At 35.1% G+C, this 27492-nt stretch overlaps 1 protein-coding gene across 3 annotated transcripts in view; it reads left to right on the plus strand.

The window, feature by feature from the left end:
- LOC116555169 (doublecortin domain-containing protein 1-like) overlaps window positions 1-27492 on the plus strand; it is a 122669-nt gene that overhangs the window by 59423 nt on the left and 35754 nt on the right. For all 3 annotated transcript variants that reach the window (XM_032283660.1, XM_032283661.1, XM_032283662.1), the window contains one exon: window positions 7506-7711. In XM_032283660.1, coding sequence (XP_032139551.1) covers window positions 7506-7711 — 206 coding nt within the window. The remainder of the gene's footprint in view (window positions 1-7505; window positions 7712-27492) is intronic.

The raw sequence follows: 27492 nt of genomic DNA on the forward strand, positions 1-27492 counted from the left end.
CAAATGTAAATTGAAGACATACTTCAAATGATATGTCAGACTAGTGTTACTGAGTTAAAATCTAATGACAACCACTGTCATTATTAGTTAAATATAGCCATCATGCCTATAGCAATAAATGATGACACTTAAGAACATGCAGAAACAAAGAGCACAAGTATTTAGAGAAAAGGGAGTGACTAGAAACTCAGTTGAACACAGGAATGTGACCTGGATTTAATCTATTTACCAAACATAGAAGCAATTGTATTTTGGGCAGATGATATAATTGAATATAGCAGTATGTTTTCTTACTGTCAGAGCATTTGTATTTTAGAAACTCATCTTACACTGATGAAATGATGTGCTTGTTCATATTTAATGTCATTATCTATACCTACTTGACAGGGCATTGTGTTTTCAAATTTATTGCCCAACTATAAGAGAATGAATTTTTAAAATTAAGAAGACTTTTAATAAGCTTATGTATTTGAAGTTGCAAGTTTGCTGCTTTTTATTCTAGAAGTAAAAGAAGGCAGTATTCATTTTGCTTGGCACAAGCCAAAGTAAGCTGGCCCAAGGGTAATTACATGGCAGAGAGGCTAACGGTTATGCTAATGTTTGTCTGAAACCAGACAGTGGTCAGAGGTAGAACGCTGGGATAAATGACTCTCTGAGGGACCTAGAGATGAAGGAGATGTAAGATTTTCAGCTTTCCCACATTCTGTCAGGAATGCCATTTCTTGAGCATTCTTGTCCCCTCAGACTTTTTTTTCAGGGAAGGGAGGAGAAGAAAGAAGCTCTCATGTTCACTTAACACTTCTCTGTAATTTTCTTAGTACCTTGTATAAAGTAGGTGCAGAAGTGAGAGACAGGACATGATGCCACCTTTGGGAAGGTTCAGAGTCATTGCTCATCGCTAAATGATGTGTGGGGCCATACTCATGTTTTTCTGCTTCCAATATGGGGTGGAGGGATAGGGTAATAGGGGAGCTGTTTCCTGAGTCTTTTTTTGAGATGGACTTTTGCTCTTGTTGCCCACGTTGGAGTACAATGGCATGATCTCGGCTCACCACAACCTCCCCCTCCCAGGTTCAAGCGATTCTCCCACCTTAGCCTCTCGAGTAGCTGTTATAGGCATGCACCACCATGCTTGGCTAATTTTGTATTTTTAGTAGAAATGGGATTTCTCCATGTTGGTCAGGCTAGTCTCGAACTCCCAACCTCAGGTGATCTGCCTGCCTTGGCCTCCCAAAGTGCTGGGATTACAGGCATGAGCCACCACGCCTGGCACTTGATTCTTATAAAAGTACCAGATAGTCTCAGCCCTAGGAGTTGAAACGTTTGGAATTTTTGGAGATGAGAAAGTTAATGAAAGAAATGTAGGAAGCATTTGTTAATAATGGCTAGTATGTTTTCCTAGAAATTTAAGGTAGATTTAGATGGCATTAGGGATCTTGTCTGAATTGCTTGGCTCCCTGCCCCACATACTCTATAGTCCCCTCACTATTTTGTTGCTTTCACTCCACTCACCCCCAGGCTTTAAGAATAGCCTCTTCCTCACCAGGGCTGAAGCCTTGTCAAGTCTTTGCTGACCATCTTCAGTTTCTCTGTGTTGGCATGGAAGAGTCAGATTCTGTTTTTCTTCTTACCTCTGGATGTAATAATGCTTACCCTGGCTGTCAGCCTTCCAACCACATTTCTTTTTTTTTTTTTGAGACGGAGTTTCGCTCTTGCTACCCAGGCTGGAGTGCAATGGCGCGATCTCGGCTCACCGCAACCTCCGTCTCCTGGGTTCAGGCAATTCTCCTGCCTCAGCCTCCTGAGTCGCTGGGATTACAGGCACACGCCACCATGCCCAGCTAATTTTTTGTATTTTTAGTAGAGACGGGGTTTCACCATGTTGACCAGGATGGTCTTGATCTCTTGACCTCGTGATACACCCGCCTCGGCCTCCCAAAGTGCTGGGATTACAGGCTTGAGCCACCGCGCCCGGCTAACCACATTTCTTGATATGAAAACATGTCCTCAGAGTTGGTGATATACAGAAGAATTACATTGTGTTGCTAAAATAGGAGGGTTCCCGGGTTGACATGGTCTGGCTCTGTGTCCCCATGGAAATCTCATATTGAATTATAATCTGATATGTAATCCCCTCATGCTGCGGGAGGGATCTCATGGGAGGTAATTAGATCATGAAGGTGGTTCCCCCATGCTGTTCTCATGATAGTGAGTGAGTTCTCAAAAGATCTGATGGCTTTGTAAGGGCCTTTTTGCCTCTTCCCTCTGCACTTCTCCTTCCTGCCACACTATGAAGAGGGATGTGTTTGCTTCTCCTTCCACCATGATTTAAGTTTCCTGAGCCCTCACTAGCCATGCTGAACTGTAAGTCAAATCTCTTTCCTTTATAAATTACCCAAAACTGAAGTAACTTTGGAACTAGGTAATGGGCAGAGGTTGGAATAGTTTGAAGGGCTCATAAGAAGACAGAAAGATGTAGGAAAGTTTGGAATATCCTAGAGACTTGTTGAGTGGCTTTGACCAATAAAGCCATTGTTGGCTGGAGCAATAAGGGAAGATCTTAAACTGGATCTTGAGAAGGACTTGAGTCTGATAGGCGAAATATAGGGTTAAAAGTGAACAGGGATAATGAACAGATTTGCTTAGGTAAAATAGTGCTTCAAACTAGGGCAAGACAAGAACAGAAAGTTTGAATGGCATCGATTGTCTTAATGGCATCGATTACCTGTAAGCTCTTCTGTTAGACATAAGCTTAGGAAAAACGACTGGGTCTTTTTTCATATTCCTTGCACAGGATCTGGCGCATAGGATACGCTCAACAAGTATTTGTTGACTGCCCCTGATGGGCTGGCTGGCTGGCTGACTGGCTAGTAGAAAACTTCAAAAATTAGCTCCAAGAGTTTTCTCTTTAGGTAATGATAAAATTGATATTTTAGGAAAATTCAGCTGTGATTGGAGTATAGAATGTCAGATGTGATGGAGGAGAATCATATACAATTAGGAAGCTCTTGCAGATTTTAGGAGGCTGAGAGAGAAATGGACAAACGGGTCTGGTTGGACATGGAAAAAAAAAGATGCTTTTAAGAGTTACTGTGAAGAAAGAATAGCTGAGAGGTCTCCCTTCCTTTCCTGTATCTCAGATCAGATTCCCTAGAAGCAGAGCTTGAGGTGAGGATTTTGGTGCAAGAGACTTGTTGAGGGAATACTCTCAGTTGAACTATGTAAGGGAGTGAGAGAAGGAGCCTAGAGCAGAGGAAGAAGCACAGTCAAGCCATGTGTTCACTGGAAATCTAGCCCCAGTCTGAAATGTAAAAGACACTAGAGAGTTGCCCCACTTTGAAGCAAGGGGACTGGCTACTATGTCCCAGAATCAGTCAATCATTGGCTGTCGGCTGTCTCCCTAGGTCGGAGGGAGGAGATCACAACCTTGCAGGCATTTCCTAGGTTTCTTACAGTCAACGGCAATTCTCAGAAGGGTGCTGCGATGGTCACAGAGGACTCACAGCAGCTGGAGTCTGAGTGCACTAGCCTGGTAAAAGGCACCTTGGTGGGGCACCAACAGTGTCTACTACACTCAGCACTATAGTCGACCCTCTGTATCCATGGGCTCTGCATCTGTGTGTTCAACCAACTATGAATCAAAAATATTCAGAAAAAAAGAACTATAAAAAGCAAAAATACAACAATAAAAACTAATACAAACAAAAATGTGTATAACAACTATTTACGTAGCATTGACATTGTATTAGGTAGTATAAATAATCCAGAGATGATTTAAAGTACACAGGGATGTGTGTAGGTTGTATACAAATACTACTACATTTTATATGAAGGACTTGAGCATCTACAGATTTAGGTATTCTAGGAGTCTTGAAACCAAGCCTCCATGGATATCCAGGGATAACTGCATTTTTTTCACATAGCACCACCCTGCTGAGAATCTTCCAACAGCTTCCATCACATCTGGAATAAAATCCAAATCCTTTATCTTGACCTGCACAATGTGGCCCCTTTCTGCCTTTTTGGCTTTAACCATATACACTCTCTCTGTATTCAAACTTTATTTTTCCTTCTTAAACATGCCAGGCCTATTCCCACTTGGAGCCTCTGTGCCTGGTTTTCACTCTGCCTGGAATACTATTCCCCAGATTTTCACAACTAACTTCTCATCACATGGGCCTCCCTGTTCAAACAGACCTTCCACTGTCAGTTTCTCAGCCAGAGGCTGTGAACTGCATAAGCAGCTCTGTCTTCCTTCCAGTTGTCATCCTGGTGCATTGACATGTGAACACCCAAAATATATTGTTGAATGAATAAGAAAATAGTTGGAGAGAAATGAGTAAGCAGTTTGGGTTCAAGGTCTAGTTGAGAGATTGGGTAACTGTGAAAGAAGTGGAAACGCTGACAGAAATAAGAACTGTGAAGGGTGAGTCAGTTTGTGCAGAAAGATATGAGATTTTGCTTTAGACATTGAATTTGAGAGATATGGTAGAGGCAGAAGAGTGCAGTGATTAGGAGCACAGCTTCTTGAACTAAATTCATATCCCAGTGCCACCACATCCCAGCTGTAATATCTTGGTCAAGTTAATGCCTCTGTGCCTCAGTTTCCTCAACTGTAAATAAGGATAATAATATTACCTATCTCATAAAGTTGTTGAGAGAACTAAATTAATGTCTATAAATCATATAAATAGAGTCTGGCTATAGCATTATTTTTCATGGAATTTAAGGAGTTCTGCATGTAAAAGAGACAGGTTAAGCCAGGGCTGAGACTAGAGTTGGGTGAGTGAAGCACCAATAGGACACAATTTGAGGAGGCACTCACTCTGAGGGTTGTGCGAGGGCCCTGCACAGGCTTCCTTAAAGTTTGCCTCAAGGACCTTCACTCCCCTCACCCTAGTCCTGGCCTTGGTCAAAGTAATCAAAGGGAAAACGCTTTATCAGAAAAATTCTCTAAATCTGGGCACCTGTAACATTTCCTGTCTCTGGCCTTAGTGGGAGTGGTTTCTTGCTCTTTCTAATCTGCGTTGCCTAACTGTCCTTTGGTTGCTTCTCACCCTTTTCTATCACTTACATAACTAATTCTCTGGAGTCAGTTCCCTCTGCTCAAATACTCTGAGTGGATTCTGTTTTCCTGATTGGACCGTGACTGATGTAACAATTTATATACTCCAGAGCTCCTTAACAACCAATAGGATTTCAGGGAGGTGAGGGAAGAAGCTAACATTTATGGAGTCACTTCATTATGTTAGATAATTTTACATATAAGATATTTAATCCCTATCAGGTAGTAGAGTGATGCTCACTAGATACTTTGTCAATGAGAAATCTGAGATTCAGAGAGGTATAATGCATCTAGTGACACTAAGAAACAGAGCTAGTGTTCAAATGTAGTTTGAAGGTAGAGCTAATACCTCTTCACCATGCAGAGCCTCTAGGGGCATCCAGATTGTGGGTAAATGCCCGTTAAACTACAATAATTCATTCTTTTTTTTACCCCCTGTGAGAGATTTTGTTTTTCCCTAGATGAATACTGACTGACAATGATTGGCACCTATAGGACCTCCCCCTCCTCTTTTTCTTTCTTCTTTTTTATTGAGGTCACATAACACAATTCACATAATGCAAAATTAATAATTTTAAAGTGAGTAATTTAGTAGCATTTAGTCACACTGTTATGTAACATCTCTATCTAGTTCCAAAATATTTCCATCATTTCAAAATAAAAACCATTACCCATTAAGCTTCTCTTCAGTCCCCTCTCTTCCCTGCCACTGGCAACCATCAGTCTATGTTCTGTTTTTATAGATTTACCTATTCTGATATTTCATGTAAATGGAATCATATAATATGTCACCTTTTTTATGTCTGGCTTCTTTGATTTAGCATAATGTTTTTGAGGTTTGTCTATATTGTGGCAAGTATCAGTACTTCATTCTTTTTTGCGGCTGAATAATATTCCATTTATGTATATACTTTGTACCACAATTTGTTTATCCATTCATCTATTGATGGATATTTGATTACCACATGTTGGCTGTTGTGAATAGTGCTCCTGTGAACATGTGTGTACATGTATTTACTTGAATGTTTGTTGGCTATTTATGAACTCATTAACTTATAGCTCATTTTTCTGTTATAATTTCTAATTCCTATCATTTTCAGTTTACAAAATGAAAATACTAACAAGTTTCTGTTAAAATGTTTTTTCTTTTTTTGAAGGCTTATGTCTATAGTCTTATAATTTAGTTTTAATTTAATCTGCAAATTTTGTTTATCTATCTGCCACAGTATATTTGTTTTTATATGTGTATATGTGTGTGGGTAACAGAGAGAGAAAGAGGGGGGTGAAAGAATAGAGGGTTTTTTGTTGTTGTTGTTGAACATTTAATATAGCCATTCTGAGACTTGAAGGTACCGCCACTGGCTTGTTTTTCATATCAATATTAGCAGATTTTATGTAAAATAACATTTGTAAGTCATAGAGGTCAAGCTTCTTTCAAGGTAAGTGCTAACAGAGAAAGATCTTTTGAAAATTTGGGCAAATTTCAATGCAAAATAGCAATAAATACAGCTACTTTCAGTTATCTATAAATAAAATTATGTTTCTCTCAGAACAAATAAGAGCAAATGAGGGAGGGATCATTGTATTTTTGTAATTTATGTAAGAAGAAAATATGATTAAAATAAACTGAATGTACAAATAAGTAACTCAGGTGCAAATTATTTATTTATGAAATAAAACCTCTTGAAAAGAGAATGCTGACAGCAACTTAGTATGCAATATACTGCACTCCTGTTCTTACCCTTACATTTTCAAAGTCATGCATAGTAATTTAGTTGCACTCATGTTTATATTAGTGGGAATTTTGAAACTTAAATTTCTGCGCACATCATTGAAAATGTATAGGTCAAAGTAAACTGTTAATGAAAAACTGTTACTCATTTTCAATCAAATGGTTTAAATCTCTCACCAAGGATGTCCTAGAAGGTACCTTCCTTATAGTCACAGAAGAATAATTATAGTATAATGTTACTATTTGGAGGTCATCATCTTTAAAGCAACATGGATAAGAAATAATATTCAAGAGAAAATGCATGTTTCCCAACCCTAAAGACATTAAAAGTTCAGGACCTAGGTTGTTTTATAGTAAGCAAAGGACATTGGACCTTTTCAGTGGTCCCTTTCAGCTGGGTGCATCTAATCAGTAACAGAGGCATGCTAAGGTGAATTTTAATTAGGACTAAATTGTGGTATTACTCTTTCATACCCTGAACATCTGTTCCCTTCAGAAATGATGATTTATGCAGGCTATCAGAGCAGACAGCTTGCTACAGCTTATGTCACGGTTAGTAGGAAGCTGGTGGTAGCATTTCAGAAAACCAGCATCTAAATGGAGACTGGACAGTGTATATTACACAAGTAATAGAGGGAGGGAAGTATGATGTGTCCATTTTTAATTTTGAAGCCAAATATTTACTTGACTTAAAAAATTATCTTCTAGACCATCTGTTGTTAATGAAGAAAGTAACTTGGACAATGAATGGGTTGATGCTTCCTACTGATGTCAAAAGACGGAAAACCAAGCCTGTTCTTTCTATTAGAATGAAGAAACTTACTGAGAGGACCTCAGTCCGAATTCTGTTCTTTAAGAATGGCATGGGGCAGGATGGACATGAGATTACAGTGGGAAAAGAAACGATGAAAAAGGTAATTTTGTATTAAATATTGAACTATGAATTCAATTTCAGAGTTTTGTGGCTTTTGAAATGTGTTGTTTTTTCTTTCTAAATATCAATGTCAACAAATACCTGAAATATTAGAAGACATTATATAGAACTAAAAATTGTGTATAAACCTGTTCATAAGTCTGCTTATTGCACTATTACCATAAATTACCTTAGCAAAGAAATAATATTTCAGGAAATTATTTGGGCAACATAGTTGGCCATTTACCTAGTTAAAATGTTGTGTTTATACTAGAGAAAACATTCTAATTTGTTAAAATATTTTATAAGCTAGTTTGATTGAAGCCAGTCCAACCTAACTTCCAATCTCAAATCTGCCTCTTTTCATTTAGAATAATAGTAAGACCTAAAAGCATTGTTGCTCCTCTAAAGAATTAGCAAAGCCCCAAATCACTAAAATGCAGTTTGAAAGTATTCATATAAGTTTTTAAAAATAAATCTAAGGGAACTAAGAAAAATTATGAAACAATCAAGCAAATTTTAAAAAACAAAATTTAAAGTGTTACTTGTCATACAAATGCATGATTTTTGGAAGGTACTTGTACTTCCTAGAACATTTTGATATGAAAAAAATACAGAGGAGCTAATGGGAATTTCAAACACACACAAATTTTTACACAGATAAGGATTTTTCAACCAATTTTAAAGCAACCTAATAATAATATAGTAACTGAAATGTCTTAACAATGTATGAGAGACAGTAAAACATAACCAAATGCCTAGACTTGAATCTTGGCTTCACCGTTCACTAGCTGTGAGAACTTGGACACCTTTGTTTCCCTGAGCCTCAGTTTCTTCATGTACAAAGTGGAGATAACAGTAGTCCCTACTTCATAGAGTTGCTGCAAGGATTTAATGTGATATTATGCATGGAGTATAATGCCTGGCACCCAGAAAGTTCCAATTTAAATCTTTTCTTTTATTTTTATACTTTTAAGTTCTGGGATACATGTGCAGATCTTGTAAGATTGTTACATAGGTATACACATGCCATGGTAGTTTGCTGCCTCCATCCCCCCTTCACCTACATTAGGTATTTCTCCTAATGTTATCCCTCCCCAACCTCCCCACCCCTTGCTATCACTCCCTTAGCCCCCCACCCTCCAACAGACCCCAGTGTTTGATCTTCCCCTCCCTGTATCCATGTGTTCTCATTGTTCAACATCCACCTATCAGTGAGAACATGTGGTGTTTGATTTTCTGTCCTTGTGTCAGTTTGCTGAGAATGATGGTTTCCAGATTCATCCATGTCCCTGCAAAGGACATGAACTCATCCTTTTTTATGGTTGCATAGTATTCCATGGTGCACATGTGCCACATTTTCTTTATCCAGTCTATCCTTGATGGGCATTTGGGTTGATTCCAGGTCTTTGCTATTGTAAACATTGCCACAATGAACATACGTATGCATGTGTCTTTATAATAGAACGATTTATAATCCTTTGGATATATACCCAGTAATGGGATTGCTGGGTCAAATGGTATGTCTATTTCTAGATTCTTGAGGAACTGTCACACTGTCTTCCACAAGGGTTGAACTAATTTACACTCCCGCCAACAGTGTAAAAGTGTTCCTGTTTCTCCATATCCTCTCCAGCATCTGTTGTCTCCAGATTTTTTAATGGTCGCCATTCTAACTGGCATGAGATGGTATCTCAATGTCGTTTTGGTTTGCATTTCTCTCATGACCAGTGATGATGAGCATTTTTTCACATTTTTTGGCCACGTAAATGTCTTCTTTTGAAAAGTGCCTGTTCATATCCTTCACCCACTTTTTGATGGAGTTGTTTATTTTTTTCTTGTAAATTTGTTGTAATTCTTTGTAGATTCTGGATATTCCCTATGTCAGATGGGTAGATTGCAAAAACTTTTTCCCATTGTGTTGGTTGCCTGTTCACTTTAATGATTGTTTCTTTTCTTGTGCAGAAGCTCTGGAGTTTAATTAGATCCCATTTGTCTCTTTTGGCTTTTGTTGCCATTGCTTTTGGTGTTTTAGTCTTGAAGTCCTTGCCTATGCCTATGTCCTAAATGGTTTTGCCTCTGTTTTCTTCTAAGGGTTTTACTGTGTTAGGTCTTATGTTTAAATCTTTAATCCATCTGGAGTTAATTTTTGTATGAGTTGTAAGGAATGGGTCCAGTTTCAGCTTTCTGCCCATGGTTAGCCAGTTATCCCAACACCATTTATTAAACGGGGAATCCTTTCCCCATTGCTTGTTTTTGTCAGATTTGTCAAAGATCGGATGGTTGTAGATGTGTGGCGTTGCCTCCGAGGCATCTATTCTGTTCCATTGGTCTATATCTGTGTTTTGGTACCAGTATCATGCTGTTTTGATATCTGTAGCTTTATAGTATTGTTTGAAGTCAGGCAGTGTAATGCCTCCAGCTTTGCTCTTTTTGCTTAGGATTGTCTTGTCTATGCAGGCTCTCTTTTGGTTGCATATGAAGTTTAAAGTGGGTTTTTCCATTTCTGTGAAGAAGGTCAATGGTAGCTTTATGGAGATAATGTTGAATCTATAAATTACTTTGAGCAGTATGGTCATTTTCACGATATTGATGCTTCCTAACCATGAGCATGGAATGTTTTTCCATCTGTTTGTGTTCCCTGTTATTTCCTTGAGCAGTGGTTTTGTAGTTCTCCTTTAAGAGGTCCTTCATGTCCTTTGTTAGTTGTATTTTTAGGTATTTTATTCTCTTTGTAGCAATTGTGAATGGGAGTTAGCTCATGATTTGGCTCTCTTTTTGTCTGTTATTGGTGTATAGGAATGCTTGTGATTTTTGCACATTGATTTTTTATCCTGAGACTTTGCTGAATTTGCTTGTCATCTTAAGGAGATTTTGGGCTGAGATGCTATGTCATCTGCAAATAGAGACAATTTGACTTCCTCTTTTTCTAATTGAATATCCTTCATTTCCTTTCCTTGCATGATTGCTGTGACTAGAATTTCTGATATTATGCTGAATGGAAATTGTGAGAAAGGGTACCCTTGTCTAGTGCCAGTTTTCAAAGGGAATGCTTCCAGTTTTTGTCCATTCAGTATAATATTGGCTGTGGGTTTGTCATAGATAACTTTTATTATTTTGAGATACATTCCATCAATACCTAGTTTATTGAGAGTTTTTAGCCTACAGGGCTGTTGAATTTTGTTGAAGGTCTTCTCTGCATCTATTGAGATAATCATGTGGTTTTTGTCTTTGGTTCTGTTTATGTGATGGATTACGTTTATAGATTTGCATATTTTGACCAGTCTTGCATCCCCAGGATGAAGCCTACTTGATTGTGATGGATAATCTTTTTGATTTATTGTTACATTCAGTTTGCCAGTATTTTATTGAAGATTTTTGCATCAATGTTCGTCACGGATATTGGCCTGAAATTTTCTTTTTTAGTTGTGTCTCTGCCAGATTTTGGTATCAGGATGATGTTGGGCTCATAAAATGAATTAGGGAGTATTCCTTTTATATATATATTATTTGGAATAGTTTCAGAAGGAGGGGTACCAGCTCTTCTTTGTATACCTGGTAGAATTTGTTTGTGAACCTGTCTGGTCCTGGACCTTTTTGTGGTTGGTAGGCTATTAATTGCTGCCTCAACTTCAGACCTTGTTATTAGTCTATTCAGGGATTCAACTTCTTCCTGGTTTAGTCTTGGGAGGGTGTAAGTATCGGGAATTTATCCATTTCTTCTAGATTTACTGGTTTATGTGCATATAGTTGTTTGTAGTAATCTCTGATAGTAGTTTGTATTTCTGTGGAATTGGTGGTGATATCCCCTTTACCATTTTTTATTGCATCTATTTGATTCTTCTCTCTTTTCTTTTTTATTAATCTGGCTAGCGGTCTATTTTGTCAATCCTTTCAAAAAACCAGCTCCTGGATTTACTGATGTTTTGAAAGGATTTTTATGTCTCTATCTCCTTCAGTTCTGCTCTGATCTTACTTATTTCTTGTTTTCTGCTAGCTTTTGAAATTGTTTGCTCTTGCTCCTCTAGTTTTTTTTTTTTTTTAATTTTGATGATAGGATGTTGATTTTAGGACTTTCTTCGCTTCTCATGTGGGTATTTAGTGCTATAAATTTCCCTCTGGACACTGCTTTAAATGTGTCCCAGCGATTCTTATACGTTGTGTCTACATTCTCATTGGTTTTGAAGAACATCTTTATTTCTACCTTCATTTCATTATTTATCCAGTAGTTATTCAGAGGCAGGTTGTTCAGTTTTCATGTAGTTTTGTGATTTTGAGTGAGTTTCTTAATCCTGAGTTCTAATTTGATTGCATTGTAGTCTGAGATACTGATTGTTATGATTTCAGTTGTTTTTTTTTTTTTTTTTTTTTTGTATTTGCTGAGGAGTGTTTACTTCCAATTATGTGGTCAATTTTAGAGTAAGTATGATGTGGTGCTAAGAAGAATGTATGTTCTGTGGATTTGGGGTGAAGAGTTCTGTAGATGTCTATTAGGTTTGCCTGGTCCAGATCTGAGTTCATGTTCTGGATGTCCTTGTTAATCTTCTGTCTCATTGATCTGACTAATATTGACAGCAGAGTGTTAAAGTCTCCCACTATTATCGTGTGGGAGTCTAAGTCTCTTCGTAGGTCATTAAGAACTTGCTTAATGTATCTGGGTGCTCCTGCAGTGGGTGCGTATATATTTAGGATCGTTAGCTCTTCTTGGTGCATTGATCCCTTTACCATTATGTAATGCCCTTCTTTGTCTCTTTTGATCTTTGTTGGTTTAAAGTCCGTTTTATTAGAGACTAGGATTGCTACCCCTGCTTTTTTTTTGCTCTCCATTTGCTTGGTAAATCTTCCTCCATCCCTTTATTTTGAGTTTATGTGTGTCTTTTCACATGAGATGGGTCTGCAGAATACAGCACAGTGATGGGTCTTGACTTTTTATCCAATTTGCCAGTCTGTGCCTTTTGATTGGAGCATTTAGCCCCTTTACATTTAAGGTTAATATTGTTAGGTGTGAATTTGATCCTGCCATTTTGATGCTAGCTGGTTGTTTTGCCTATTAGTTAACATAGATTCTTCATTGTGTCAATGGTCTTTATCATTTGGTACATTTTTTTGCAGTGGCTGCTACTGGTTGTTCCTTTCCATGTTTAGTGCTTCTTTCAGGAGCTCTTGTAAGGCAGTCCTGGTGGTGATAAAATCTCTCAGCAATTGCTTGTCCATAAAGGATTTTATTTCTCCTTCACTTATGAAGCTTAGTTTGGCTGGATATGAAATTCTGGGTTGAGAGTTCTTTTCTTTAAGGATGATGAATATTGGCCCCCTTCTCCCTTCTGGCTTGTAGGGTTTCTGCTGAGAGATCTGCTGTGAGTCTGATGGGCTTCCCTTTGTGGGTAACGTGACCTTTCTCTCTGGCTGCCCTTAGTATTTTTTCCTTCATTTCAACCCTGGTGAATCTGATGACTGTGTGCCTTAGGGTACTCTTCTTGAGGAATATCTTTGTGGTGTTCTATGTATTTCCTGTATGTGAATTTTGGCCTGCCTTGCTAGGTTGGGGAAGTTGTCTTGAATAATATTCTGAAGAGTGTTTTCCAGCTTGGATCCATTCTCTCCATCACATTAAGGTATACCTATCAAACATAGATTAGGTCTTTTCACATAATCCCATATTTCTTGGAGGCTTTGTTTATTTCTTTTCACTCTTTTTTTCTCAAATCTTGCTGTCTCGTTTTATTTTATTGAGTTGATCTTCAATCTCTGATATTTTTTCTTCTTCTTGATTGATTTGATTATTGAAACTTGTGTACACTTCATGAAGTTCTCATGCTATGTTTTTCAGCTCCATCAAGTCATTTATGCTCTTCCCTCTAAGCTGGTTATTCTGAGCAGCCGTTTTGACTGGCACCTGCGGGATAGAGATAGAGTCGCCCATACACCTGAGAGAAAGGGGGCTGAAGGTGGGGAGCCTGGTACCTCGGTTGGAAATGCAAAGATCACTTGCCTTCTGCATTGCTCTCGCTGGGAACTGCACTGCGGAGCTGTTCCTATTCGGCCATCTTTGAGTTGAACCCCATTAAATCTTTTCTAGTCTCATCTTTGGGACTCGTAATATACACCTAACAGAAATTATTTTTCTTCCTAATGGAAAATTTTTATTATTAAATCAAGATAATTTTGTAATATAAGACTTTTTCAAATTGAATGTTGCTTGGAACAGGTGAATAGTTCACTAGATATTGGAAATTTTAATCAAAATATCTACAGCATTATTTATTTATTTTTGTGGTTGTTTTACAACCACAACTGGTTAAGAGCATTTATCGAGGAGCTGGGAAACTTGAGTTTTATTTCCTTCTTATCTATGGATTTGGATTATGAGTAAAACAAGGGATATTACACAACCGAGCAAATTGCTAAGGCAAGTTTTAACATCTTCCCTGGAGATTTTGAAAAAATAGAGAAGATGGATGTATCTCTTGGACTGTTAAAATGCAGTCATTCTTGGAGATAAGAGCTGTATTAGATAACCTCTTGAGTTCACTTCTCTGTAATTACAGAGTTCAATCTCTGTAATTCTATGCCTTGGTGGTAAAATTGGAGTAATAGTCACTTTTACAGATTATATGTTCTTAGATGAAAGGTTGAGTATAAATAAAAATGTCTCTGCTGTTTTGCTTTTTGTCTCTAGAGAGCAATTTATTTAAAACTGGATGATCAAGGAAGTCTTTAGCTTATTTTTTCTTTTACAATTTGTAGAATTTAAAGCATTTTCACAAATTCATGATAAACTCATGATAGAACATGATTTAGTAACAAATGTATTTGTAAATATTTGCCTCCGTATCACATTTAAGAATGAGGTAAAGGAGAGGAGGCAACAAAATGATGATCTTGGGTGTCAATAAGAACTTTTTAGAAGGGAAAAATAGGGCTTGCTAATTATTTTGTAAATAAAAATTAAATTTTGAAAGTGTTGATAATCATAGGATAATGTTCTATTTTTACATTAAACACCAAATTAGTAATAGAAATAGGGAAGTGGCATAGTCTTAAGAGAAAAACAAATTATTTTCTCATTTATGGTAAAATATTAGGAATGCTAGCTATTTTTAGATTACTACTAATAATATAAAACTGAAGTAGAATGTAAAGGATTCTAATATGGTGAAGTTTATTGCAGTGGGATAAAAAGAGACTTATTGAGGATGGGTGATACAATAAGGTAATTAAAGCATAAAAGTCCTCTATGAGCACAGAATTGAGTCCAGGGGAAATGACTATATTTTAATTATAAGTAGAAACTCGAAAGAAAATCCATTTATTTACTTTAGAAAGTAATTAAGAAGTTTGAAATGAGGGCCAAAATGGTGTATTTCTTTACTAACCTCTGGAATACCAGAACCATAGCATATCTCTTTGTGATTTGAATCTGATGATTTTATAATTACTTGATATGGTTTCGGTAAGCATACTGTACATGCTACTATAGGATACAGGCTAAACATACATATCCTTGGGTTGAAAAGGTATTTAGAAAAATTTGCAGGCATAAGATGCCAAATTAATGGGAAATGAAATATGGCTATTATGGATATACAACTTTGAGGTTGGCATCATGGTGATTAAGTTTTTTCCAGTAAATAATTATATCTTACTCATTTGGTTTTTTTGCTTGTTTCGCTACTATCACCAATAGCATGAAATTACAGTGGTGAAGAAAATTATGAAAAAAATAATGAAATTAATGAAACAATTAAAAAAATTTGCTGTCCTCTTGCTCCAATTTGAACTGGTTGTTTCCTGTGATCTCTATCCTGGGATCTCTCTTCACTATCAACATGGGAATTACTGTTCACTCTCTCCTGTGTTGGATTTCTTTAACTGGTTTCCTAGTTTTCCTGTACCTCATTTACTCTATTGTGTGCATATTCCAGTGGCTTTCCAAAAAAGAGAAGACGGATAGTGAATTTTTTTAAATTGTAGGAAATATTTTTTTCTGCCAAATATTGAAAGTAGTGCCCCATTGATTTTTGTTTCCAGTGTTGTTGTTGAGAAGTCTGATATCATACTCTTTCATCATTCTTTGTAGGCAACACAAAAGATGAAAACATTTAGAACCATCTCTTTATTGACAGTGTTCAAACTTTTTTTCAGGATGTGCTGGATACTCACTTTTCAGTTTGAAAAGTCTCATCCTTTTCTTTTGAGATGTTCTGTTGAATTATATATATTTTTGACAATATCCTTTTACTGTATTTTTTCTGTTACGATTTTATGGAACTCCTACTTTTATATGTTGAATCTTATGAACTGAACTTCTGATTTTCTTATCTGGGAGATTTGCTTGTCTTTACCTCCCAACCCAATAAATCTTTTGCTTCTTCCTGTGCAGTCTGTGTTTTCTCCAGGTACTTGGTTTTTGTTTGTTTAGTTTGGGGTTTTTGTTTTATTTGGTTTTGGTCTTTAATGTTACAGACTTTATGAGTTACCCCTCCATCAATATTTAAAAGTGAAGAACTGAAAAACTGGTTGAAAAGCTGTGAGCAGGGTCGGGCGCGGTGGCTCAGATCTGTAATCCCAGCACTTTGGGAGGCGGAGGCGGGTGGATCATGAGGTAAACAAACAAAGACCATCCTGACCAACACGGTGAAACTCTGTGTCTACTAAAAATAAAAAAATTAGCTGGACGTGGCTTGTGCCTGTAGTCCCAGCTACTCAGGAGGCTGAGGCAGGAGAATTGCTTGAACCCAGGAGGCAGAGGTTGCAGTGAGCTAAGATTGGGCCACTTTACTCCAGCCTGGCAACAGAGTGAGACTCTGTCAAAAAAAGACAAAGAAGAGAAAAGAAAAGAAAGGAAAAGAAAAGAGAAGAAAAGAAAGAAAAGGTGAGCATAGGTTTGTCTTATTTTATTGACAGATGGATTTCATTGGAGGGTATTTTGACTAGGCTTCTTATTTCATTGGGGTTGGGTTCCTAAGTGTCAGTGTCTTTTCTCTGGAATTAATCAATTTCAGCAAAGCAAATCTGCTAATTTGAGCAATCTAGTAGCCAAGTGGAGAAGGAAGATAAGAGTTTCACTTTCAATATGTAGACTTTCATTTAACTCTCCTCTTTTCAGTAAGCTGCCTTCACTCTGAGCTCTGCCTGGTGTCTCCAATTCCCAGTTCCTATGGTTTAATCTCTCCAGAGAACAAATCTTCTGTCTTCTCTTCCGATAGCAAAAGTATAGTTGCCTGACTGATTGGTGTGAGGGAAGGGTTCTGGAGGTTTATCTGTTTTCTATCTAGTCAACCTGTTTTCAGCCCTACTTTTAGAGGTACCTGATGTCTCAAATTTCTGAGCCTTTCTGGCGTTCTGCAATACAAGTAAAATTTACTTTTACTCATTTAAGTTTTGACTTTTCTGGTCTGCTGAATCATTTATCACTTAACTACCTTCCCATCTTTCTGGTTCTCTTTTTTGGAAAATAATTATTGTCAATCTTTTATTTAATATTGATAATAATTGATCAATAATTAATTACTGATTTTTATAGATAATGAATAATTCTACTATTTTCTTACTATCCCAGTTGATTGTTTTGCCCAGTTTCTTGGGGTTTATACAGCATCATTTGGCAAATACAGTGTTAGCTTACTTCAACAAAAACAGAATACTTCTTCCTCTGTCAGTTGGAGGCATCATATACTGACTGTAGGCAAAAGGCCTGCAGTTTTTCTCAAAATATGGTCTGCAGAACACTTGCATCAGAATTGTCTGGCTTTTCTGTTCAAAATTTAGACTCCTAGGCCCCACTTCAAGCCTATTGAGTTAAGAATTCTTGAGTGTGGGTCCTGGGACTCTGAATTTCAACAAATGTCTCCAAATGATTCGTAGCCACCCTAAAGTTTGACAATTCTTGTTCTATTGTTCTAAAACTTCAAACTTACTAATTGATAGAACTTTTCATAGACTTCCCTTTTGCTTGTTCTCCTATACTTCTCATGTGATTTAAGAGAAAAGAATAACTTGTTAGACAGAATAAAAAGGCGTTGGGGGAAATTAGATAACTAGCTGTTAGATTAGGATGAGTGAAGGGAGTTCACAAGTCAGGAAGTAGCAAACATCTACAAGTTGACAGAAAGGGAGTAGTTATGTGTAGCAAGTCTAGCTTAAGCAAAAAATACTCCCTTTACATTTATATGTAAACATTTCATTGTAATTACTTTTTCCTGTTATTACTGAAAAAACATATGAGTATTGAGGGAATTGCTCCTATATGAATGTCAAGGTATAAATAAGCAATAAACTTTATCAGATCCCTTTAAGCCAGGATACATTTATATTTCTATGTTGTTTACCATTTATTAATTTAAAAAATAACTTAGCAAGCTTAAACAAAAAATTAATAAAAATTTCAAGCTTAAGGAAGATCTAATTCAATTGAAATAACACAATATAATGATATGATTGTGGAATGTTGACACACAAATTTGTAACTATAGCAGCAGAGATTTTCCCAATAGTGTGGGTAAAATAATTTAGAGAATATCTTAAGAGATTCAAAAAGGAGTAGCTGGGGTAGCAAAATTTGATTAAGGATGCTCAACATGGATTACGACAAAGGAGGTCATGTATCTTGCAACTTCCTTAAAGAGCTTTTTATGAAATATGAGGAAAAGTCCATTGCTACTATTTGATATTATTGTTATTTAAAATTAGTCTAGTTTTTTAAGCCAGAGATTAATATCTGATTAAAAACACAAAAGCAGATTTTAAAAAATATGGAATTTGATAACATGATTTATTCTCAAGAGGCTATGAATAGCCAGTTGTCTTCTCACTATTTAATGTGAATTTCAAGGATTATACAGTTAAGTTATTTTAGAATATTATAATCATTTATAGTCAGAATTTTTTTCCTAAATGAAATCCTAAAAAAAGCCAAAAGAATAAAGCGTATATTTAGTGGAAATAAAACCAAATGAGAATTATCAGTCTAAACATTCATTTACTTTACTTATGGTAGTTCAAGATAGTCCCTAATATTATTTAGGGGCAGTTAAGGCCTAAACATATTAAATTTGAAAAGGTAAAATGTATTTTTGTTTTTTTATTAAAATTGTTTTATAGTTTTTATATGTACATTTTATATTTTAATACATTTTAATTGTTAAGAACATATACAAATAATGGTTACATTGAAGCATTTATTAGATTAATGTCCATGCATACCTGATCATTAAAGTATCTTTGATGACCTTTATTGAGTTTCTGGACATTAGAATCACAGGATTTTATGAAGTCATCTAGTCAAGCTACTCAAAACACTGAAACTTAGACAAGCTAACTGCCATATCCAAAGTGGATCAAGTGAAATAGCTAGTACTATAATTCATTTTTTGATTTTAAGAGAAATATTATTTATTATTTAAAATTTCCCTTAATATTAACTTTTATTAAATTTTAATTTTTAATGTGTTGTCTTTTAAAAATTATTTAATATAACCATTAAAAATAAAAACATAAGACCTCTGTTTCCAGTTGGAGTAATTAGTATCGGACTAGTCAATCCATTCTAAACAACTGAAAAACTGGACAAAATATATGACAACTATTTTTAGGTATTAGACAACAGGAGGTATCAGCTGTAATGCCTAAGAGCAGGGTAAAAGTTGAAGTGCGCCCTAAAGTTCACTATGTCTTTATACTTGGAGGCAATTTATAGATCGTAGTGGAGAGAGAGGGAGGGAATGAGAAGAGGAAGAGGGGGAGAAAAAGAGAGGGAGAGAGAGACAGAGAGAGAGGGAAGGAGGAGAGGGGAAGAGAGGGGAGAAGAGGAGAGGAGAGAGGAGGAGAAGGGAGGAGAAGGGAAGAATCTAAGAAAAACACAGTGGTTCCCCATAAACTGAAGAGAAAGACTTCAAAGTTCTAGGTGGCAGAAATTTGCAGAGCAATACCATTAGAGGGAGCTATTTGTAGAATAGTTCTCAAATTTTTTTGTAAGCATCTCCTCATGTCTTTGGCTAAATATTAAGTTGCTTATGCATAGGGTGAACTCCACAAGGCCTGACACAAACAACTGCCAGGGAAAAAAAACAACTAATCAGTATGTATAAGGGAGACAAGTATGGGAGTATGTGTGGGGTAAGGAGACATTTGCATTAAGACCAGTTGGACAGAAGAGGTCTTATTGAACTTGTTAGAAAATTTCTAATGTGCCCGCTCTTAAAAATGATTTAACATAATCAATAAAAATAAAAACATAAGACATCTGTTTCCATTTGGAATAATTAGTATCAGATTGATGAAGATTCCAGAAAAGGTAATTTATATCCAGAAGAAAAGCCAATCAATAGAGACAGACCACAAAAGAGAGTTAAAAGAAAAAGACATTTAAACAGCTATTATAAATATGCTCATGTAATTCAAGAAAAATATGAATATAATGTGAAGAGAATTGGAAACTTAAAATAGAACCAATGGGACTTCTAGTTCTGAAAAATACAATATCTCAACTGCAAAAAAACAAAACAAAACAAAACAAAAAACAAAAAACAACAACAACAACAATAAAAAGCAAAAACAACAATAACAACAAAAATAACTGAGTGGGTTTAACAGCAGGTTAGATAGTAGAGAAAAAAAGATCAATTAACTTCATGAAAGACCATTAAAGCTATCCAAATTGCGGTGTAGAGAAGCAAAAGGAAAAGGCTGGAAATAAGGACTGAGTGTCAGTAACTTGTGAGATATCAATCACTCTAATAGATGTATAATTGGAGCCCTAGAAAGAATGAGAAGGATGTGAATATTTGAAATAATCGTGGCCAGAATTTTTCCTGAGTTCATGGAGAATAACCCACATATCTGAAAAGCTCAATGAACCTCTAGTAGGAAGATAACCAGATTAAAGACATAAATCACATTGCTGTAAACAATGATAAAGAGAAAAGCTTAAAAGCAACCAGAGGGGAAGAAACACATTAATTACAGGGATACAGATGTAAGAATAAAAGCTGACATCTCTTCAGAAATAATGCAAGACAGAAGATAGCAGATCTTCTCTGGAGAGAAATAATATGTTTAAAGTGCTGAAAGAAAAAAACGATCATCTTATTATTTTATATTACAGCGGAAATATCTTTCAAAAATGAAAGCAAGATAAAAGCATTCTCAGTCAAACAGAATATAAAGCCCTTGTGTCCAACAGATCTATACTATGAGAAATATTAAAGGATATTTTTCACTGGAAGAAAATGATACCAGAAACAAATTTGGGTATCCACAAAGAAATTCTTTTAAAGGTACATGATACATTCACTGTTATAGACCCTTTGCTGCTTATTAAACTCTTCCCAGTACATTTAAAATGATTGAAATTATGTTAAGTATGTTTTCTGACTACAAAAGCATTAAATTAGAAATAAATAACAAAAGATATCAGGTCACTCTCTAGCTGTGGAGAGTTGTTTAATGTAGACATTAAACTCCCCTTCATATATACATCTTAATAGATTATATCTTTTATATTATATATATATATAGTCTTTAATAGACACTATATATATTATCTTTAATAGACATTAAACTCCTTTTCGTATATACATCTATCCTATTAGTTTTGTCCTTCTAGAGAACTCCAATACAACATAAATTACCAAAACTGAGACAGAAGAAAATTTATATCTCAAAATCTCTGTATGTATTAAATAAATCAAATTTATAATTAAAAACTTTTTAAAAAACAAAATTCCAAGACCAAATGATCTCATTGGTGAATTTCATCAACCTTTCATGAAGAAATAATATCAGTTGTATACAAACCTTTTAGAAAATAGAGAAAACAGGAAGACTTCCCCTCTCATATGATGAAACTATCATTACAGAGACAGTACTGGAAAAGAAAATCCATACCAATATCCTCCTGATCATAGATGCAAAATTCCTTCATAAAGTATTAACAAATCAAATCCAACAATACATCATGATCAAGTGAGTTTTATCCCAGGAATGCAAAGTTGATGTATTAATCTGTTTCCATGCTGCTGATAAAGATATGCCTGAGACTGGGCAATTTACAAAAGAAAGAGGTTTATTGGACTTACAATTTCACATGGCTGAGGAAGCCTCACAATTGTGCAATGTGAAAGGCACATCTCACATGGTGGTGGCAAGAGAGAGAACGAAAGCCAAGTGAAACGATTTCCCCTTATCAAACCATCAGATCTTGTGAGACTTATTGAAAACCACAAGAACAATACGGGGGAAACCACCGCCATGATTTAATTTTCTCCCCCTGGATCCCTCCCACAAAACGTAGGAATTATGGGAGTACAATTCAAGATAAGATATGGGTGGGGACACAGAGCCAAATCATATCACTTGGTTTAACAACATAAAATGTAGTTTACCACTTTAAGATAATATGAAAAAAATAAATATGCTCATTTCAGTATGTATCAGAGAAGAATTTGACAATATTCACTTATTAAAAAATTTTTTCATAGGAAACTTGAAATAGAAGTGAATTTCTTCAATCTGGCCAAGAATGTCTACTAAACACTGATTTAACTGCATACTTAATGATGAAAGACTGAACTATTTTCACCTAAGATAAGGAACAAGGCAAAGATGTCCTCTCTTTTCATTTTGGCTTAACATGGTGTTGGGCGCCCTAACCTGTGATAAGGCAAGAAAAAAGCAGTAAAAAGTGTATAGCTTTGAAAGGAAGAAATAAAACTGATTTATTTATAAACAACATGATAAGAACACAAAATACCTTAAAGAATCTATATAAACGCTAGAAGAACTAAGGAATACATTCAGCAAGTTTGCAGGATACAAGGTCAGTGTACTTCTGTATGCTAGTGTCAGCTAGAAAGTTAAATTTAAGGAGAGTGGGATGTCTGACTTCAGAGTGGGAACCTTCATTGTGCCAGTGTTGGAAAAGAGAATTCAATATGGGTGATGTTGAGAAAGGCAAGAAGTTTTTTTTTCCAGAAGTGTGCCCAGTGCCACATCATTGAAAACGGAGGCAAGCACAAGATGGGGCCTAATCTCCATGGTCTCCTTGGGCAGAAGACAGGTCAGTCCATTGGATTCTCTTACACAGACGCCAGTAAGAACAAAGGCATCACATGGAGAAAGGATACATTGATGAAATATTGGGAGAATCCCAAGAAGTGTATCCCTGGAACAAAAATGATCTTTGCTGGCATTAAGAAGAAAGCAGAAAGGTCATACTTGATAGCTTATCTCAAAAAAGCTACTAATGGGTAATAATTGACCACTGCCTTATTTATTACAAAACAAAAACACGACTTTTTAATGTGTACCATACTTTAATAGATCTCATACACCAGAATTCAGATCATGAATGACTGACAGAATATTTTATTGGATAGTCCTGATTTAAAACTAAGACTGACTTGTGGTTAAATGGGTATGTTCAATTTTTGAATTTCAATAGTAATTCCAATTCAGTAAATGCTATCACTGTTCACGCCTTCTAAAGATATGATTAGACTTTGTTAGTAATGTTCAAATTTTCACAAAGCTGGTGAGTGCCATTTTAAAACTTACTGGAGATTGATTTTATATTTAGATTTATATAACTGGTTATGTCAATATATTTAATTACTGGGGAAATTCTTTCACTGTCTCAAAACTAAGATTCACTTGTGTTTTATGTTCATTTGCCTCTTAAAGGCAAAGGTTGAAGATAAATAAGGTAGCAATGTCTACTTTATATCTTTGGCCTTACCTATGCCAATCTAATTAGAATTCTCTGCGTTCAAAATCTTTCCTTTTAGTTATTGAAAGGAATTTTAGTGTGGTTTATGTGTAATATCAAAGATTACTTAGCACTTCTCACATTTAATAGATGATCTATAAGGTCACATGTGTTTAAAATAGTAGCAAGTTAAACTTCACTCTTGAATTATTTACAATCTAAGTCAAACTAAGTTATAGTTTAGGATTGTCTTTTAACCAGCCATTTGGAAACATAAAACTAATTAACTGCTGTGTGTTTGTGATTGAGAGTGGTGCTTTTGCCAACTTGAAAGGATTAAAGTAGACAAGAGATACAAAAATAAAAAATAGCAAAAAAGAAAGAGAAATTTAAAAATCAAATACCACAACACTCAAACACATGAAATACTTAGCTATTTATTTAACACAATGCATGCAAGACCTATGTAGTGAAAACAACAAATAATTGCTGAGAGAAATGAAAGAAGGCCCAAGAGATATACCATGTTCATGGACTAGAAACTTCAAAATTATTATGATGCCAATTTCCAGCAAATTGAGCTATATAGTCAAGACAATACTTATCAAAATTCCAGCTGGCCTTCTCTTTGAGGGAAAGGGCGTAAATTGGCAAGATATTTCTAAAATATGTGTGAAAATGCCAGAAATGCAAAGGAATTAGATAGACATATCAGTTTTAAACACAAACAAGTTTGGAGGATTTATACTACCTGATTTCTTTTAAAAAATTGTATTTTGGTATTTATTATTAATTATTGTTATTTTTGTAAATTGACAAAAATTGTATATATTTTTGGTATACTACATGATGATTTGAAATATGCCTACGTTGTGGAATGGCTACACCAAGCTGATTGACAGGTGAATTACTTTAGATACTTACCCTTTTTTTGGTCATAAAAACACATAAAATCTACTTTCTTAGCAATATTCAAGTATACAATATACTGTTATTAACTATAGCCACCATAATATACAATATACCTTCAGTCTGGCTTATATTTTGTGTGCTTTAGCCAACATCTTCCCAGTCCTCCCACTCCCCCTGCAGCCTCTGGTGACCACCACTCTCCTCTCTGCTTCTTTGAGTTTGATTTTTAAGATTTCACATATAAGTGAAATCATGTGGTATTTGTGTTTCTGTGTCTGGCTTATTTCACTTAACATAATGCCCTCCAGTTTCATCGATGCTGTTGCAAATGACAAGAGCTTCTTCTTTTTAAAGACTGAATAGTATTCCATTTACACTACTTGTTTTCAACAGCTATTATAAAACTAAAATAATCAAAACAGAATGATATGGAATAAAAATACACATACAGAACAAAGAAACAAAATGGAGAGTTCAGAAATAGACCTACACATACATGGGAAAATCATTCTTGATAAAGTAATTCAGTGGGGGGAAAGACAGTGTTTTTGATAAATATTGCTGAAACAGTTGGATATTTCTGGGTTATGAGAACTTCAAAACTATTCATGAAAATTGATTTAAATTGATCACAGATCTGATAATAAAGAGTAAAACTCTAATAGTTCTTAGAGAAAACATGGGAGAAAATCTTTGTAGCCTTTAGTAGGCAAATACTTTTTAGGACACAAAAAATATGAACAGAAAATGATTATGCTTTATCTGAAGCAAAAAACTTTTGCTCTTGTAAATACAGCATTATCAAAATGAAAAGACAAGCCACAGAATAAGAGAAAATATCTAGAAAACACATATTTAATAAAAACATTGGTTCAGAATATATAAACATTTCTGAAACCTCAACAGTAACAAAACACTCAGTACAAAAATAGGTCAAAAGATGTGAATGAGACATTTTACTAAAGAAATGTAGAAATCAACCATTAGCACATGAAAAGATGCTCAATATTATTCATCATCAAGGAAATGCAAATTAAATCCCTGATGAGTTACCACTATATACACATTAGAATGACTAATATCTAAAAGACTGAAAATACCAAGTGTTGGTGAAAATGTGGAGCAATGGCAAATCCTATACCTAGCTGATAAGAATGCAAAATAATATAGCCACTTGGCAAAACAGTTTGATAGTTTCATATAAAGTTAAACTTACACTTAAATACAATCTAGTAATTCCATTTTTAGATCTATACCAAGATGAATAATATATGTAAACACAAAGACTTCTAAGTGAATGTTTATAATTGTTTTATTTGCAATTAGCTAAACTACAGACAATCCAAAAGTCCATATACCTGTGAATGGCTAAAAAATTATGATATATTTATGCTAAGGACTATTTTTCAACAATAAAAAGAAACAAACATTGTGGTAAATGAATGAAACCAGGTACAAAATATTAGATGCCATGAAATTGTAGAATAGACAAAGTATTCTCTAGTGAAAACAAAACAAAACAAAACAGATTATTGTGGCTTGGGACTAGGATATTGAGTTGTAATTCAAAAAGAATATAAGGAATTGTGGAAGCTGTAACTACCACAATGAATATTCTATATATAGAATATTCATGAATATACATTGTTCTACCTGCATCAACCACACCTACTTAAAATAGGCACTGTTTATTTCATGTAAATTATAAATCCATATAGATTTTAAAAACAAACAAATAATATGATTATAATTGTAATCTGGGCCATTTAATTATTCTTAAGAAAATTTCCTATGGTTATGTACTTCTCATTCACATTCTAAAAATAAAATACCAAAACACCACAGAACACAAATACACAAGCAATAATTGTGTTTTTAAATCATATTTATGTTCATTGTCAGTGAGAGCAAATAAATAGATCTGGTGTGCATTCTTTCCCTTACCTTTATGAGAATAAGATAAATAACAGACCAGCAAATTTAGCTCTAGGATTTATTCAGAAAAGCACCTTTAAGGTAATTAATAAGATCGGTACAAATTTGGCCCAGTCGTCTCTTATTTTCTGGTTAACATAATGGTAATAATTTCAATTATAAGTCATTTTTGTAAAATGTTGGCCTTAGCAGAGACTTATGCCATGGCATTTTATTATACCTTAATTCCCTGAAAATTTGTATTTGACAGCCTTTCAGTTAGGAAAAAAAAATTCTGTAAAAACAGATTCCTTTTCTCAAAATAATCGTAATAAATGGTAGTTCTCTTCTACTGAGCAAGTACAATTAATTGCCAAAGGTGAAGTATTTTTAGTAATCCAAATAATTACTTTCATAATTATCCATTCATTTTCATAATTTTCAGCTTGAAAAATTTCTTCTAAAATTATTCCCTAGATTTTTAATTAAATGGTTTGCTTTTTAGGTTTATATAGTGAATATTGTTGTAATGTATTTGGCATACAAATACTCACTGAATTAGCTGAATAAATTTTCATCATTTGAGGAACATGGGACAAAAACATTTATTTTTCTGTTAGGATGAATTTAGCTGCAAATAACAGATTCCTAATTCAAACAGACTTAAGCAAAAAAGGAAGCAAGAAATCCAAAGGCAGGGCAGCTCAAAGCATAGTATAACAGGATTCCAGCTGTGATCTCTACAGTTTCCTGGAGTTTCTGCCCTTTCATATGTTGGTAGCAAAATGGCTGCCCAGCCAGGTACAACTATGTACAGAGTCAGAAAAGGACCATCTCTTCTCTATGCATGATTAGCCTCTTCTTATGTCTCATTGGCAAGAACTGGGTTATGTGTCTATATCTTAAGCCATTCACTAACAAGGGGTGTGAGTCTATGATAGGTAATTTAGACACATCAAGATAATTTAGCCTTCCTTGAGTCAAAAGGGAGAAGTATGAATACCTAAACAAAATCATTATAGTAAGAATGAGGGTAGAGAATGGATATTGGATAGGCAGCTAACAGTATTATTACACACATGAAGAGGTTTTCTTATTTTATTTCTTAAGACTTGCAAAATGTGAGTACTCCAGTACTAAAAAGAATTGGTTTTATTTGAAAAAAAAATCTGGAATTATGCATACTTTATAGCATAATTTTATAAAATCAGTAAGAAATTTTTGCTAGCTTATCAGAATCTTGAAGAAAT

This window comes from Sapajus apella, unplaced genomic scaffold, assembly GCF_009761245.1.
Source record: "Sapajus apella isolate SASKATOON/1434 unplaced genomic scaffold, GSC_monkey_1.0 scaffold14, whole genome shotgun sequence".
In the NCBI taxonomy this organism is placed as follows: Eukaryota; Metazoa; Chordata; class Mammalia; order Primates; family Cebidae; genus Sapajus; species Sapajus apella.